The sequence below is a fragment of the Anser cygnoides genome, chromosome 9 (assembly GCF_040182565.1).
Source record: "Anser cygnoides isolate HZ-2024a breed goose chromosome 9, Taihu_goose_T2T_genome, whole genome shotgun sequence".
Classification (NCBI taxonomy): Eukaryota; Metazoa; Chordata; class Aves; order Anseriformes; family Anatidae; genus Anser; species Anser cygnoides.
Genome location: NC_089881.1, coordinates 14,516,053 through 14,532,660, shown reverse-complemented (window position 1 = coordinate 14,532,660; position 16,608 = coordinate 14,516,053). Strand labels below are relative to the sequence as shown.

The 16,608-nt window shown below is 46.5% G+C and overlaps 1 protein-coding gene across 8 annotated transcripts in view; it reads right to left on the bottom strand.

Annotated features, from left to right (window-relative positions):
• ATP13A5 (ATPase 13A5) overlaps positions 1-16,608 on the bottom strand; it is a 31,586-nt gene that overhangs the window by 6,224 nt on the left and 8,754 nt on the right. For 5 of the 8 annotated variants that reach the window (XR_007168345.2, XM_067002774.1, XM_067002775.1 and 2 more), the window contains exons 8-24: positions 14,475-14,547; positions 13,535-13,666; positions 12,740-12,910; positions 12,368-12,525; positions 11,950-12,138; positions 11,642-11,703; positions 9,003-9,153; positions 7,679-7,762; positions 6,446-6,602; positions 4,931-5,048; positions 4,265-4,389; positions 3,953-4,116; positions 3,097-3,216; positions 2,249-2,328; positions 1,941-1,983; positions 1,028-1,137; positions 126-222 (exon numbers count right to left, since the gene is read on the bottom strand). Coding sequence is in view for 7 of the 8 variants with exons in the window: in XM_067002774.1 (XP_066858875.1) it covers positions 126-222; positions 1,028-1,137; positions 1,941-1,983; positions 2,249-2,328; positions 3,097-3,216; positions 3,953-4,116; positions 4,265-4,389; positions 4,931-5,048; positions 6,446-6,602; positions 7,679-7,762; positions 9,003-9,153; positions 11,642-11,703; positions 11,950-12,138; positions 12,368-12,525; positions 12,740-12,910; positions 13,535-13,666; positions 14,475-14,547 (2,034 nt within the window). In the remaining variant the exon portion in view is untranslated. Of the gene's footprint in view, positions 1-8; positions 78-125; positions 223-1,027; positions 1,138-1,940; positions 1,984-2,248; positions 2,329-3,096; positions 3,217-3,952; positions 4,117-4,264; positions 4,390-4,930; positions 5,049-6,445; positions 6,603-7,678; positions 7,763-9,002; positions 9,154-11,641; positions 11,704-11,949; positions 12,139-12,367; positions 12,526-12,739; positions 12,911-13,534; positions 13,667-14,474; positions 14,548-16,608 lie in introns of all 8 variants that reach the window. The other 3 variants (XM_067002777.1, XM_067002776.1, XM_067002778.1) reach the window with 2 other exon arrangements.

Genomic DNA, 16,608 nt, shown 5'->3' with positions numbered 1-16,608 from the left:
ATCCTTACTCTATCTTATTCCTTGAAATCCCGTATGCCTTCTCTCCCCTGCTGAGTAATACCACTGAAGATAAAAACCTGTAGTGAGTACAGCATGGTGATAAAAGATTGGCATTAAACACTTACCCAAAACAGCAGAGCAGTACCAACAAACTGAATCAGGCCATACAGGGTCAGGTATTTAACCACAGCAAAGGAAGAAACCAAAGCAGCTCGACCTTCCCTGCTCAAACACAAAACAAAGCTAAAAAAACCCCTAACCCACCCAGTACTGGGGTTTTAGTGCCACAGGTTGTTTCTGCTTCTATGGAGAGTAATTCCTTTTGTTTAGAATCCTTAAGAAGAATGGAAAATAGTTTAAATTCCATAGGCATATTTTGGCCTTAAGATAATGCAGAGCCACCTAAGCACCCCTCATCTGCAATGTTTTGTTTCTTTGTGTTTATTCTCCAGCTACAATTTTAATACCTGGCTTAAGCTGCTGCTTTTTCATTTATAATTTTTTCAACAGTTCTGGGAATCAAGTGCATTGCTACATAAAGAAGTAATTGTCTTTTCATACATTTGGCTAAATGGCATTATTCCTGGCTGCTCAATGACTGCATACAGCATATGGATATCAAATTTTTAAAGTAATGACAAGCAAATCTGTCCTGTGGTCACTGCAATCCCTGCCCTCTTGTGTAACTCTACTCCTGTACTTGTTCCAAAAATATCGGCCTCTATGGGCAACACTCACAGTATTGGAATTTAAGGATTTAAAAAAAAAAAAAAAAAGCCCCTTATGCTTTATTTTATGCAGTTACTGGGAAACAACTAGGTTTGGTTCATCAGCATCTTTCAGAGTAGCAGTGGACACAGCTGTGTGTGTACGTATATATTTTTATACACACATATTATAGCCATAAATATTTAGTTTTCATTACCAATCTGTCTCAGGAACCTGCACATGGCTGTGCAACTCCCACTTGCGACCCCGCACACCAAGCTCAGTGCAGGCAGCAGCATCCCAAGACAGCACAACTGACCTGATCAGCTCCGGCACACACTGGATGTTGGGGATCTGGGAGGTGAAAGGTGAGGCCACTGATGCCTCCTGCTCTGACAGTGATATCCCCGCATGGGCCATTTTCAAAGCCTGAAATCCACAGAAGAAGGAAGCTGGAGATGCATTCCCCCCTTCCACACACACACACACTTCCAGTGGTGCTTCATAATTTTTGCTTCAAGTGTCCTTTGTAATTGATCTTCCTCTATTCTGTGGCCCATCTGATCTCATTTTCCAGGTATCTTTCATTCCCTACAGCTTAAATACTTTGTTTGTTCATTTAATCCCATTGTACCTATTTACAGTTCTTTGAACTACCCTGTATGCTCTGTCTCCCACACTGGAGTTTGTGCATACCTATCCTGTTAAACAATCTGCTAAGCTATTTAAATTAGCATTTTATCCTCTTTCTACTCCTTTCAATCTCCTGTTCATATTTCTTTTATTGCTTTCTTATAAGATCCCCATAACCCAGCCTTGTCACCTCTGCTTTAGTGCTCAGGAGTGGGCTATGGATGACTTTCACCAAACTAGCTAATGCATTGCTATAAAATTATATTATGATAACACATTTATCACAATAATATAATAGATAATAGAATAATTATTTTTTTAATCATTAAGGCCCTCCAATTTGCAATTGTAAAATCTGAACAAATGTGTAAGAAGTATACTTATTCTAATATCTGGAGAAAAAAAAGCCTTCTATTATTGTGTGTGTTGGTATGTAAAAACACACATAGGTAGTATTTTACAACACGCTGACCAAGTATACCCACAGGCTAACGTGGGAAATGCTGGTGACAAGTTGTGCCGGGCAGCGTCTCACCACAGTGCGCTTTAGGTTGAAAGAGGTAAAATTTAAGGAAAGCAGCAGATTTGCTCATACATACCCCACAGTCGTTGGCTCCGTCACCGCACATGCCCACGTAGTAACTATTGGAGGAAAAGGAGGGAAAACACTGATGAAAGGAGGGAAAATGGGAGAGAGGGAAGGTGTTTGTAGGTGCTGGAGGTTGGCTCAGTGTTCTTATCTCAGCCTTGTTTCATGCAGCTTTCCATGCTGTGATGGAGCAGGGGCCGAGGCCACAGCAAGGCCTGCATGGGGCAGGGGGCCTGGGGCAGCACCAGCAGGGCCAGTTACACTTCAGAGAACACCTTCCCTCAGTTGGATACAAAAAGAAAGCCAACAGAACCTTACTTGAGTTTCTGGAGCTCTTCAACAAGGCTGGATTTCTGGCCAGGAGACATTCTAGCAAAGACAGTCGCATTCACCAGTATCTGCAGGACAGAGCAATGGGCTGCCTCAGGTGGGCGTTCGTTCCCTGCCACCCCGCTGAGGCAGGATCAGGCCTCCCCGATGGGTGCCTGACACCGTCCTCTAATGCAGTCTCCCTGCCCCGACCACGGTTTTGTTACACTTAGGATAAGGTTTCTCCTAACGCCACCTTTAGCCAGCTCAGGTTTCCGCCTCGCCCCTCCGTGGGAGACCAGCGGTCACCACACGCACTGCGGCAGCCGTGGAGCAGCCAGGCCTCATACCTCCTCCCCGGTGCGGCACAGATGGCTGGTGACAGTGGCAATAACACTGCTCAGCCGGGGGGTTTTCCAAGCTGTCCAGAGAAGTCCCTCTCCCAGCACCAGCTCTTTAACGGGAGGGTGACAGGCACTGAAGATTTCTGCTGATGGGTATGGGTATTTCATGTTCCTGTTGTCACTGCTGAACAGAAGACGTTGCCAGCTCTGGCAGCAGTACATGGGAATGGGGTTGATGTTTTTAATTAAACTGAAACGGAGGAGGTGACTGTGGAGTAACTCCACTGTGCAGCTGCTCACAGCACCTCAGCTACCCTGGTCAGCCGAGGACTCAGCAAATACAGAAAGCCAGCTGTTTGGGCTGACCTTGAGGCAAGCCGGGAGGCTGCCGAGTTGTCAGAAGTGACAACGCTACAGGTACTGACAGAAAAATACCTTTCTCCAGCCAGAACACTACTGTCCTTTACACATAACAGGGAGGACGAGCAAGCACTTTGTTTCCTCTGAACTTACTTTTGGCAGCAAGCTGTAGAAGTGCTTTACGAGAACCTGGTAGGATTTCCCATTCATGGCAAAATGGTAGTTGCAGCTTTCTCCATCCAAGCTGATCTTTTCCTGGGCATTAGCACATACCTCCGAGAAATAAGAAAGAATTTAATCTCAGACTGAGGTCACCACAAAGCCGTGGACCCCAGGACTGACCCATCTCTGGAACTGCCCCTGTCCTGGTGACAACAGGCCCCGAGGTGTCACTCAGCCCATGACAAGGGCAGCATCCCTGCCCTTGGGCAGCAATCCCCCTCCTGCTTTGTATCCAGCTCTGCTGATGGCCCCCAACACACCGCACTGTTGCCCACCACACAAACAGGGACACAGCATCATTTCTGCAGTCCTTTCCTGTAACTTCAGGCCTGGCAGTGCTTGATCTTCTAGCTGTGTTCCCACAGCTAGAAAATAGCTGTTGCCGATACCTGTTAGCCACAGATGGCTAGTTTAAACACTGAAGTTCGGTCCAGCAAATAATCTAACAGACAAGTATTTTTAAATGCATTAATTAGGCACACTTCAAGCATGAAGGAAGCAGCCACTGCATCTGCAGAGCATTACCACTTATTCATGTAGTTATTTTGTACGCTGTCCTGAGCAAAGAGTCTCTGTATTAATTGTTTCTCCCTAGCAGATGAATGGTCCATATCGCACCCCATATACCCTGAGGTAAGTAGGAACCAGCCCCTTTTACTTCCTCCCTTCCTCAAAGCTGCCTCAAAATGCTCAGCAAGGAACCCATACCCCAAAAGCCAGCTATTAGACATCAAAGCTTTGTTAATTCGTCCTGGCACCTGACAGCAACCCCCCCAGCTGCACATACAGGGGCAGCAGCTGTGCTTGCTTTGCTGTCTTCTGCCAGCTGCCAGGCAATGGAAGCTGGAGTGGAGCCCTCTGGTTCACTTGCTTCGATGATGATGGCTTTGCTGGCCTTGGGAATCATTTCCGCGCTCCTGGCCACTGTGACTGCTGTCTGGAGGTTGTCCCCTGCCAATGATAACAGAGAGGCTGGCCCTTTGTGTCCTCTGTCATGCCCCAGGTGGGGGCTGTGGAGCTGCCGTGCGATGGGGATGCTGGAGGAGCGAGCCCTTCCTGCTCTGCTCCTGTTCACCGTGGCTGGAGCTGGGGGATTCACCTGTGACCATGACGCTCCTGATGCGGGCGGCAGCCAGCTCCCGCAGCACAGGCTTCGTCTCCTGCTTCAGGCGATTCTCCATCACCAGGAGGCCCAGGAACACCAGCCCGGACTCTGCCTCCTCTCTTGGGGCAAGGACAGAAACACAGGTGCTGCTGTGCTCAGCTGGAAACAGGCTTGGCTATGCAGTGAAATGCAACTGGCACAAGTTCAGTGCTCAACAAGCACCAGCATTTCTGCAGCTTCAGCCAAGCCACGGGTCCCCTGCCTTGTGGTCCCCTGGAAGGAGCAGCCCAGCCAAGGTGTGCGCAGGGAGGGGGAAGAGATCTGCAGGACCAGGCTGGCTGAAACCTGCAGGCTACAGCATTCAGTATGGCTTTCTATCACAGTCCCAATCCATGACCATACTGAAGCACAATTACCAGCTTTCATTGCCCTTTGATAACAGCTTCGGAAATTCAGCTCAGTGAGCTTTGCAAGAGCAGTAGTTAATTGCAAGGCAATTAACAGCATAATCACCATCTGCTGAGAGGAAGGTGTGATGCAGCTCAGCTTCCCCATACGCTTCCGTAAGCAAGAGAGGAGGGGGAGGGCTGGGTCAGGTCCTAACGAGTTGGTAAGGAAGCAAGCCCGCAGCGATGCTAGCAGCTCCTCAGCACATCTTACCTCTCCAGGTCACTCACGTCTACATCCTTTCCTAGGCTTAGCACTTTATGGGCCAGTGCGATAACTCTGAAGCCTTGGCTTGTGTACATCTTAAGCTCCTTTAAAAAATCAGCTGGGACTGTTTACAGGAGAAAAGTGTCATGGTTAGAATATTCCATCCTTGCTGACTGCTCCTCTGGGGTTAAGCCTGCCCTTTAACACGCTGTAGAGCCTTACAGCGCTCAGCTTTGTCATAGAAGTCAGCTAAGGCTGTGTAACTGACTGTTCAAATAAGTGATCTGTGCATCCATTTTCTACTTCTTAAATGCATATTAAGGTGCAGGTAGGTATGATGCATTACCAGGCAGAGAAAAAAGGACTGATTCCATCATTCTGACCTGAACTTTACAGCATACATGCTGAGTACTGCTCAGGGAGTTGTTTTTATGTTAATGCCTTAGTGGGAAATTTCTCTAAAGTCCTAAATTTTCAATTCTGATGGTTCCAGTAAAAAAAAAAGGGGGGGCAAAAAAAAACTCTAAAAGCAGAGTTCCTTTTAACTTCGCAGTATTTTGTAATCACTACATACTGCAATCACAGCTTTACAGTGTGGTACCTAATTATTTATTAAGCTGTAATCAATACAAGAACAATCAAGACAGGAGGAGAGGAGCTATTTGGAAACCTGAGAAAGTGGAACAATGTTTTTTAAGATATCTTTCCTGCTGATGCTAAATTGTTTGGAGGTTTGTGTCATTGGAACTTACATAGCTTTAAACTAAGTTTTTCCATTGCCCCTCAAAACCATTTTCACCTGTTTTCAGGTCATTGCCATCTCAAATAAGAAACAACAGAGACGCAGACCACAGGTTGGCACCCTTCCGAAGTATTCAGTGAATATGACCCAAGTTTTATGTTTGCAGGCAAATTGGAGAACAAGCCTATAATATTGCTCTCACACACACAGAAGAAAAGCCTATGTTTACTTGCAGAGGGAGGACAGAAGTCCTGGCTTGAGTGTTAATAGCAATTATCCTTAATAACAGTAATTTGCATGTCCACAGCAAGTTTCCCATTGCTGAGATTTAAAGCCTTTGTGAGCTGGGTCAATAACTCTATGCTGAATTTACAGGTCAATAAATTAACAGAAAATTTAAGGACTCATGCAGCACAACAGAGCAGCTGTGACACATGCAATTACCGCTATCCCACACCTTCTCTGGGTATTTTGACATACCAATGTTATTTACGAGCTGTATCTCCAGCTGATGCCTGTCAGCTGGGTGATGTATAGCGGCTGAACCACAGGCTGTGCATCTCACTAGCTGCTGGGCTGCGTGCATCCTAACTCACAAACAAGCTTATTTGTATAGTTAACTAATGATATTTAGCTTCTGTACTGACCCCAGGCTTGTTTCTGGGTTGAATTGTACATATGTAGTAGCAGAGTGAGTGCTGCAAACCTTGCTAACACAAGGTCTGGTTTGGATTAAGTCCAAACAAAGACTGTAAAGGTGCCCTTCCCCACATCTGTACCAGTTTCTTGTCTGCATAAGCTGGACACTATTTCTGGTGCTCCTTTCATGTACAGGTCATACTGTTCCTCTCCAATCTTCTGTGAAACAACAGACATCCTCTGCAATCCAGAGGAAAATGGGAATTGATGTAGGATTGCTATTCCTTCCACAGGAGCCTGTAAGAGGTTGGGAAAGGGAGATGTTACTTAGGAGGTTGATTCATAGATTACACAAAGCAAATCCATCCTGACCTTCAGCTCATTTGAGCCTTTCTGGCTTAGGTGATTTATTATTGTTAGGAGACAATTTTAGTATTTTCTGGCTATAGTATCAGATCACCGATAACAAGTTTAGGAACCACAGTTTCAAAAACAGTGGCTTCCCAGCATACTTCCCAGGAACCTCAGTGTTTTTCTTAATATTCAACTTGTTTTCAGGCTTTATCCCAGGTTTTCTCTTAGCAACCACATACTGGTGCAATATTCCTGGAGTTACAGACAGAGGAACTGAAAATTGATGTTACAGTGACATTACCAAGGGAACAGAGCAATGCTAGAAATAAGATTGTTTTCCATGTTGCCACAGCACTGTCTTTGTGGTACTGCTGACAGAAATCACCCCTCTTCTGCTGGGAAGAAGCTGTCTGGGTTGATGCACAGGCTGGAAATGTAACAATTTTCAGCCATTAAAACACAGAGCTCCTGCCTGGATTTTCGAGAGATGGGGTGAAGCAAACAACACCATGCTTTGGGGTGAGGCTGGTGAATCTGTCAGTAGGGTTGCACAACCATTAGCAGCAAACTTATGGTCCATGTTCCTAGCTGCAGTGCCCCAACCTTACAGTGCCTCTTCCTGCAGATAAAGTCCTGCTTTAGACATTTTTCTAGATTGCAAGTTTTCTTTACACTGGTCTCCAGTTAGACTTGTCATATAGCTTCATTATGTCAGCAGTTTTATTGGGTGAGGAAGCAGAAGTCTGTATCTGTTATTAGTGCAAATAGCAGAGCTGGAAATGAGAGAGTTTTAGGCACAAGAGCCCTTCTGGAAGCTCAGGAGCAGCTCCCCCAATTTAATCAGAATCTGCTTTTCTGGTCCTCAGCTTCCAGGCACTCTGTTTGCAGGGAAGATGCACCACAGGACCAAGAGTGGAGGAAAGGCATATTGCCCAGGTAAACAGTGCATGTACTAGAAGCTTCACAAGCTGGATGTTGAAAGCACAAAATTATTCATTCCCAGAAAGAGCCGGACTCACGCTGCTGGCCTTCGGCCCCGGTCTAACGACACAGGTGTGAAGAGTACCAGCCCCATCCTGAGATGCGTTGGACTCTTCTATCTCCTGTACAGGGAAAAAAAGCATTATTTCTGACGCTTCATGTTTTGTATTTTTTGGCTTCACACCTGTCTGTTAAAAACAGGGATGGCAGCACATGACAGCATGTTTCCCCTTTGCTGTTGCCACCCAGCTGCCACAGTGTTTTGTTGTAATCTATGAGGTCTTTCTATCCGTCATCACTGACAACCTCCCTGCAGTCCTGTCCTTAGCAGAAGCCTACAGGGCACTGCATCTTTAGACTTGATGAGAGCAAAAAACCTGTGTCAAATTTTGTTTTCTCTAAATTCAAGTCCCTCAGAAATTTAATGTCATAGCAACGAAAGGAAAAGAGAACTAATCCCTATCTAGCTGGTTTTATCTTCCAGTCTCCTGCTTTAAAAGACTCTCACTGATGTTCTGTGCAGAAACAGGGTGGCAGTTTTAGGTGTAGGATGCTTTAGCCCTCCAACTTTCCTACTTTGTGTACTGCCAAGGTTCATTCCCTCTCATTGTCCCCTTCTGCTGTTGTGCAGCTCTGCTGCTCCTTGTCCTTCCATCAGCCCGATGCCTTCCCGCAGTGCTTCTGCGAGAGCTGCATCTGTTTTATGTATTGATTCAAGTGTCTTGAGGAAAAGCTTGAAGGAGAAGAGATGATGGGGCAGTTAACTGCAGTGACCCCAGGGCCCTTGCAGGCTTGGATGGGGAGAAGCAGCACCTTTCCTTCCCATGCCTTTCCTCTCCTGCCCCCCCAGCACAACCCTCCCCATCACTGCAGGTGTGCCCCGAGGCTCAGCCTCTCACCCCTTCCCCAGCTGTCTGTCTTGCTGTTCATTCAGCCTTAGGCTCCAGCCCTGGCTTCTCCATAGGGATGTCCCTTTGCTAATCAGGGAAAACAGCCCTCAGCACAAGGGCACAGAAACCTGCCCGCATGCTTCCTCGGCTGACCTGTGCTGTGCACGTAGCCAGCAGCGCAGTCTGAGCCCCTGCTTCCAGCAGCAATGCTCCCCCTCTGCTTCATTACAGTCCAACATTTCCAGACCAAATTAAAAGAGCAAACACAGGCTTCCCTGAGGAAAATGATTGCTGGACTATCAAAAAAACCAGTTACAGTGCTGCAAATCTGCCATGAGGTTAGGAGGGATAACAGCAAATTCCAGCTGTTGTGACCAGGAGTGAAAGGGGTTCCCCTACAGACATGCCTTTGAGCTTGGCCTTGACCCGGGGGCTGTGCTTTGGAGGTTGCAGAGGACACGAGTCACGTTACCCAGTGCGTGCCCTCAAACATTTTCAGGTCCAGTGGATCTCCTTGAATCTTCTTATCCAAAACCACCAGGGAATGGCAGCTCGCCATGGCTCCGCACACAGGCCCCCAGGGCAGAGGAGTGCTGGATGGAAACTTGTGAATTTCCTGAAACCTGGTTAAAAGCAGAAGGTTAGTGGGACTGATAACAAGAAGGATGCAGAGAAGCCCCCAGCTAGCACATACAGGTGCAGCTTTGCTGCATTTAGTGCAGCAAAGAGCATTTAGAGCCCCAAAACAGCAAGCAACGTGCTGTCCTACCCTTCCTTCTGATAACAGCTCAGGGGCACTAAGAAGGCCAAAATGTTCCCAGTAATTAATTGTCAAGAGTTCAGCTTGATGCAAAGTAACTGAGAAGGGAAAACAGAGGGGCTGGTACAGGCCTGCTTAGCAATTGCTGTTTGGTATTAGAGCAGAGAAGACGCTATCAGGAAGAAAACAACTTGCAGCAGAGATCTCCAAGGCATTTAGCAATATGGCCTTGGAGAGCCTCCACTTCCACAGGTAGATCTTCCATCTGCAAACCCACAGACACCAGATGCTTGTCCCTCACCTTGGTTTTAAAAAACGGGTAAGCCAGACTTCTATTGAGTTACTTGAGGCACACTATTAAAGATCCATGTCCCGATTTATTTCTGTGGAAAGCCTTGAGATTTATTCCCTCCCTGGCCCTGCAGTACAGGCTGAGCACGTGTGCAGCTGGGCTGGGTGAAGACTCTGTTATTTCACCACGAAAGTTATTTCTCAAAGTCTTCTCACAGACACATTTTTTCCTTCTAAGAAACTGGCTGGCTGACAAGCTGTGTCTGCCAGACCAGAACACAGCCCATTACCATTTAGGCTGGCATGTTAAGGAGAAATTTAAATAAATTTTATTTACCTTTGATCACCACTAGCATCCCCTGTTTCTAAAACAGGCACAGTGAAATGCATCTGGAAGCAAGCAGCATGACAGCTCGCAGCTCTATTAAAAGGAACAATGAATCCCAGGACCTGTCATCCCTCTGGGCCATCAGAGTCTGTTCTGTTTCCAGCAAATTATACCTTGTTCTCAGGCTGGTCATAATTGGCTTATTAATTAATTAATACTTGAGAGACACCGTGAAAATGCTAAACAACATAAAACCAACAAACATTTGTATCTTATTAAACATACAATAGGATATTTTGCAAGCGGAATGAAATTCCTTTACTGTCATTGCCTCATGGTATTCAGATTAGCTGACAGCTAGTCTTATAATGTGTTTAAGAATGTGAATATTTAAGAAAGAGTAATTATGTAAATACACTAATGAGATCAACACAGCCAGCGATAGCTCCTCCTTGCATTCTGGCAAGCCACCAGCACTGGTTCCCAGCTGGGCATAGATTTGACATGTCAGCAAAGACAGACTTATGTTCTGACACCTCACAGAGTTCCTTATTACAAGGATTTATTCTAATACACGGGTCCAATTTTGCTCTGCTGCCCACATGAGCAGATACTACCTGCAAGGCTACCTTGGTGGAAATCCCCCTGGCATTTGCCTGCCTCCTGGGGGGCTCCCAGCCCATCCAACATCCCTTGCTCAGCATGGCCTCCCTGGGGCACTGGATGGGCACCAAGAAGGGACCATGCTATCTGCCTGCAGTTTGGCCCTGCTGGAAGAGTATTTTATCAGTTGACACTTATTAATCTCTTCTCATTAATTTGCATCAGATAGCAATTTTCTCTCTGTCCTTTGAGGAAGTATTGGGAATGTGATTTTTCTCCCACAATGAATTCATCCTATCATTCATTATAGCATGATTATCTCTGTGGTGTTGAGGTATCTTATATATTAACAGCACCTAATGAAATCCAGGAGTAGATATGGGTGTGTGATTTGTCCTGGCCACTGCAAAAGATTAATATTTTGAGTTGGCTTAACATGCAAGTTGCACTTCAGAACTGAAGTCTGTTATTGTATTTTAATAATATGAATTAAATAGTATAACCTGGATATGGTCAAGTTTAATATTTGCGTACTAGATACATCTTGAGGCTTTCAGTGCTCCTTGGGCTTGGATTTGAGATGGAGCATGCCAGGGCTATGAGGGAGTCTGTAAGGACACCTAAGCTTTGCAGGTCTGATCTGTGGTCTCATGGATTTTTGCAGTGTTTACAGAAGGTAGGCGAGATTTGACAGGCACTGAAGATAGCAACACTTCATTTCAACAGAAGGAGCATTATCCTAACCCTTAAAGGATGAAAGGTTTATTGAACAGATTAAGAATATTTATTGAACTATGCTGTGAATGACATAATTGAAAAGCTCTGTGCATATTCTCCAAATCCCCACAGAGTAATTAAAAGCACTCACACTGCTGCTGGCTTCTCAACCACGCGTTTGTCTTGAATTATCAGCCACACTCACCACTACACCAGCCACTGTATTTGCAAGGAAGGAGCTGAGCAGAGGGCAGGGATCTTCACCTCCCTGTTTCCCCCAAGCTACCCACCTCTTGCTGCATGTTCTTTGCTGTCTCTCCCTATCCCATGCAACCACCTCCCTGCCAACCTGACTGCTGGGCAGTACCTCTGCACTGGAGATGGGTTCCCTCTAAAGAAAATCCTTCCTTACCGGCTTCCCTCAGAAGGGAGGACACCCCACAGGTCCAGTCCATCTTCTGTCAGTGTGCCTGTCTAAAATGAGATAAATAGCTGTTACCCTTTTCCTTCCCACCCCTTCCCCTGACACATCCCCAGAGCTCCTTTCTGGACAGGGTAAGGAAAGCCTCATGCCCCCAGTGTCACCCTGCCCCACAGGCACCTGCAGAGGATGTTTTCATGGGGGCAGGTGAGGGGAGATTGGGGAGAAATAAAAATAAGAAATAAAATAACCGCTGTGCATTCCCCCAGCACCATTGAGTGCCCCAGGAAGTGCCTTACTTTGTCAAAGCAAACAAGGTTGATCTGCCCGCAGATATTAATCCTCTGTGGAGTGATGCAGAAAATCTTCTTTTTCTTCAGCCTCCTTTGGGCATAAACAGTGCCTGTGGTCAAGGCAGCGGGGATCGCAGGAGGCACAGCCACGGTGAGGAGGAGGAGGGCCATAGCCACTACTTCTGCCACCGGTTTCTGCAAGCAGCCAGAGAAACAGGCAGTGGGAGGGGGGCAAAAGCCCCCTGGGGTCCCTCCTGCCACAGAGCAACGCACCCCAAGCTCTGACCATGGATTTATTCTCCTTCTTTCTGTCCCATCCCCCCACGCACACACTTCTGGCATCAGCAGACTTGACTGCAGAAGCAGAAGATATTCCAGTGGCCTCGGAGCTGGCACACAGCCTAGGGGCATTGACTGTACTTACTTGATGGTACGTGAACACGCACACGGTGTAGATCAGTCCCAGCACACCGATGGCAGAGAGGCCTATGATGAACTTGAAGGCATCTCTGTAGAGCTGGAAGTTCATGGGCTTGGGGTAGAGGATGGATCTCACCAAGTCACCTTTAGCGGTGTTGAACCCTGCGTGAAGACACGAGCCTTACGTCGCATCGGTGACAAAGCGGTGGCATGGCGAGCCAGTTCTGTCAGAAACGGATGGCACTGCACAGGCCTCAGCTATCAGGTGGCAACGAGGACCGCTCGGGTGTGGCAGAGCCACAAGGAGACACCAGCTCTCCTATCAGCCTCATGGGAAGCCATTTTCCCCAATCTGGTCAAAAAACAAAGGACATACCAGTTTGCAGCACCACGGCTCTCACTGGCCCTCTGCCAGTTGGCTTCGTCTGTATGACTTCAGTCCCACAGAAGAGGACATGTCTCCGGTAGTCCTCCATGCTGTGGGTTTTCCAGGGCATCGGACTCTCCGTGAGAGGCAAGGGGGTTTTAGTAACCGGAATACTTTCACCTGAGAACAGCAGCATGCAGCTTCACTTAAAGGGGATTTAAAAGTCTTATCAGATTGTGCATATTAAAAAATAACAGCGCCCTTTTAGGTGCTTAAACTTACCTGACTAATGAGCTTGCTTAAGTACTTACAGATGTGGATTTGTGGTGACAGCCATTACAGTTTTCATGTCAGAGTCCATCTGATGGCTTCTCTGAGCATTTTCTGTCAATGGGCTTGGGACAAATTGCACCCCTGGCCCAAGTTCAGGCCTTGCAGTGGCTCAGTGTTTACTATAATGCTGACTCATGTGCTCATACATGGCCTGCTTGAACCAAATCACTGCAAGATCAGAATCCAAAAAGCCAGAAAATACATATTCATTGTATTTGAATTATTTCACTTTCTGCTCCTGACTGTATTTTAATCCTCCTTCTGTGTGTGTGTGGATAAGAAATATATATTACACAATGGCAGTGTTCAAAAGCCCAAGACAACTGTGAATTATTCAAGCCACAGTTTTCCCACCTCCTGCTGCACACTATTCTAATAAATAGTAAACAATTTGCTGTCAGAACAGAGAGACACATCTCCCTGACAGAGAACCTGCACAGGGTGTTAACATTTCAAACTCCAAGGCTGCACCTGTGAGCATCCCTTCATTCACAACGCAGCTCCCATCAATCAGGACGGCATCACATGGCAGAGAGAGCTTTTTTCTGTCTAAAAGAAACACATCTCCTGGGACTAAGTAACGAGACTCCAGCTCTTTGCAACCTGTAGAATAATATGAAAATGGACTTCATTTGTGCTCAAATTCTGAGCTATAAAAAAACAAGTTTCAAAGCACACAGCATCCCAAAACTTCTACACTGCATGATTTAAGACCAGTGCCTTTTAGAAATAAAACTGGCTGAAAAGCAACAGCACAAAGGTAAGCCTTTGTCTGAACGTCTTCCTCCAAGTGGGTGTCTGCAGTTTTACTGGCTTAGTGTCCACAAAATGCTGACCTCAAAAACCTATCTAAGGCCCTTACATCTCCCATCAACCCTAGGAATTGCATATCCGAGCACCTTTGGGAGGCAAAAATACTATAACCCCTATTTTATGGGCAAGGAACTGAGGCACAGGGAAGGAAGCGTGTACCTCAGTGGGAGCCATATATCCAGACTCCACTCCTCAAGACTCGCTCGCAAGCTACTGACAAGCTTGTGAAAGTAGCCTGTATCAGGGCAGGGAAGCAGATCTCTGAAGGCCAGAGTTGTTATCTGGTTGCTTGTTTGGGAAATTAAGTTTTCCAAGCTTTTCTCAACTCTCAACACAAATTACTAGGCTTGCCTGTATCATTACAGATGCTGCAGATACCGGTGATAATGACACAGATGCATCATTACCGCATCGCATAGGCTGTGCCCACAGTTCTCGCTGTCCTGCCCAGCTCACCTCCCTCTGCCCTATTCTCCCTGCAGCTCGCCCTTCACGTTTCAGCCATGGAAACCAAGAGGAGCTGTACAATTCCAGATACATTTCAACACATCAGTTAATTACACAGGCCTGTGAGGAAAATGAGACTCAGATGACTCACCTTCTCTCTTCATGCAGACTGTAACCTGGACTTTGTTATGCTCCTCAACAAGGTCATGCAGCTTAGTAGACTGCTGTTGATGGGAAAGTGATAGCAGTGTTGAAACACCAACACTCAAGCTGAGCAGCATGTTACAATTCACTGATCATGTTAATATCATAGAAACTGAGCTCTGCTGAGTTATCCAGGGGAGTTTTCACATCTCTCTTTAGAAGTCAGGATGCTGATTCATAGTTAACCTAGAACGAGCTGCTGTAGAAACTTGGACCAAATTTTCAATTTGCTTTGACTCATTCCATTGTAACCTCCCTTGTCTTTCCTGGGGCTATCCCTGCTTCATAACAGAGCAAGTCTCCTCAGCTGCAACACTGCTACCTGCAGCCCCTTAGTAAGGGGCTTCTTTTTGCTCAACAGTCTTATCCTTGCTAGGAGGCTTCCAACAAAACAACCCAGTTGTAAAGACTGCCATTACAACACTGCCGTTGCGAGAAGAAAAATTCTAATTTGACTGGGTGTCTGTGCTTTGCGTGTTTTTGCAATCTAATGCGGACAATTATGTACCCTGAGATAATGATGAAGTCAGCTGTCATTGCAAGACCATTAGAGAGAATGCACTATCTTGATTTAGAAGTTGCAATTGAAAAAAAAAAAAAAACTAATCCCCAAGTGTGGATTTCTTCATTAGCATTGTTCTTCTGAGGATGTCAAACCAGTTTGAAGAATATCCGGAGGCCCCAAACATTGTAATTTTTCCTGCCAAAGTTATCAGTCACACAATAAAACTGGCCTTGCCAAGAAAAGCTGAACGGGCCATATCTGTTCTTGGTGCTCTGCAATACCAGGGCACGACATCACCACTTTAGGGATAAAGGTACTCTTAAAGGGATGCAAGTGCTTGTTCAACACGGGAGTGCTATTCATCCTACATGACACATACAGATTTTAGCCTGAGATACAGAAATGGCATTCATGGCCAACACACCTGTGCTGGCAAGAGCCCCAGCTATTCACAAAGTGCTCGCTGAGACCGGCATGAGGCTGGAACAAGGCAGCAATACAAGCATGCCCTTGGCAGCGAGGGTGCGTGGTGCATGGAGTGCCGTGTCAGCAGAGCACTGCAGTGAGCACACGCTGCCCAAAGGCCCTCAAGCCCAGAGACCCACACAGGAGCATGCTGTGCCCCCCAGCAGCCCATGGAAAAGAGGGGTCAGCTCAGCCCACAGCTAACTCCCCCAAAGACAAATCATTACCTCCCCCAGGGAGCATTTCGCAGAGCAGCCTGCTGTATGCCTGGCTCAAGAAGCCATTCCCATGGCTGAATCTGGCCCCTGACCAGTCATTTAGTGCAGGAAGACTGGTCTGAGCAGTGCCTTTGGAGGCAACGTGAGCTATGCCTGTCTTTGAAGCAGCACACAAGTGCTCGGGCTGGCTTTGAGCAGGACTGCCAGCCCCTCACACCCCATGGCTGCCTTCCCGTCACCCCAGCACCACCTGCAACATGTCACTCCATCCATGGGAGCTGTGCTCCTCAGCACTGTCCACTAATCCCTGCATTCTTCCTGCAGATTAACAAAACATTCACCAGGACTCAGTTCCTTTTTGCTTTTAAATCTTGACAATGCAGAGGAATGCAGTAAGTAAAATCCAGAACAGTCTAAAATGTTGCCTGCCAGACTTCTGTTCCTATCACTTTACTTTTTCTCTGTATTTTCATTTGTATATTTTCTCTTTTCTTCCTTATCACACCTTTTTTACCATGTGGTTTTTGCCTTCCTTGTTTATTTAAAATGAGCTCAGAGGCTAAGGAAGTGGTTTCCAAATTCCCTGCAAGTGTTCTGCACTTTCAGCAGGAAGCTGCAGACACCTCACCTGCCTGAATGCAGAGACTCAATGGCATGCAGCCACTGTGTAAGGCTCACCTTGATCTATGTTTCTCTGCCACAGAGGCTGAAGATTTCAGCCATCACAGATGAGTGCTTTAGGTCAAAAGGTGAATGAGCTGAGACTACTAGAAAATGCTTCTAAGCAGTAAAATCTGTGACAGAAGTGTTGAACAGCTTTGAGAATTTAAAAAAAAAAAGTCACGCTTCTTTTTGCTGTTAAGACCCCACTATTCAGCGGACCTTAAAGGAAG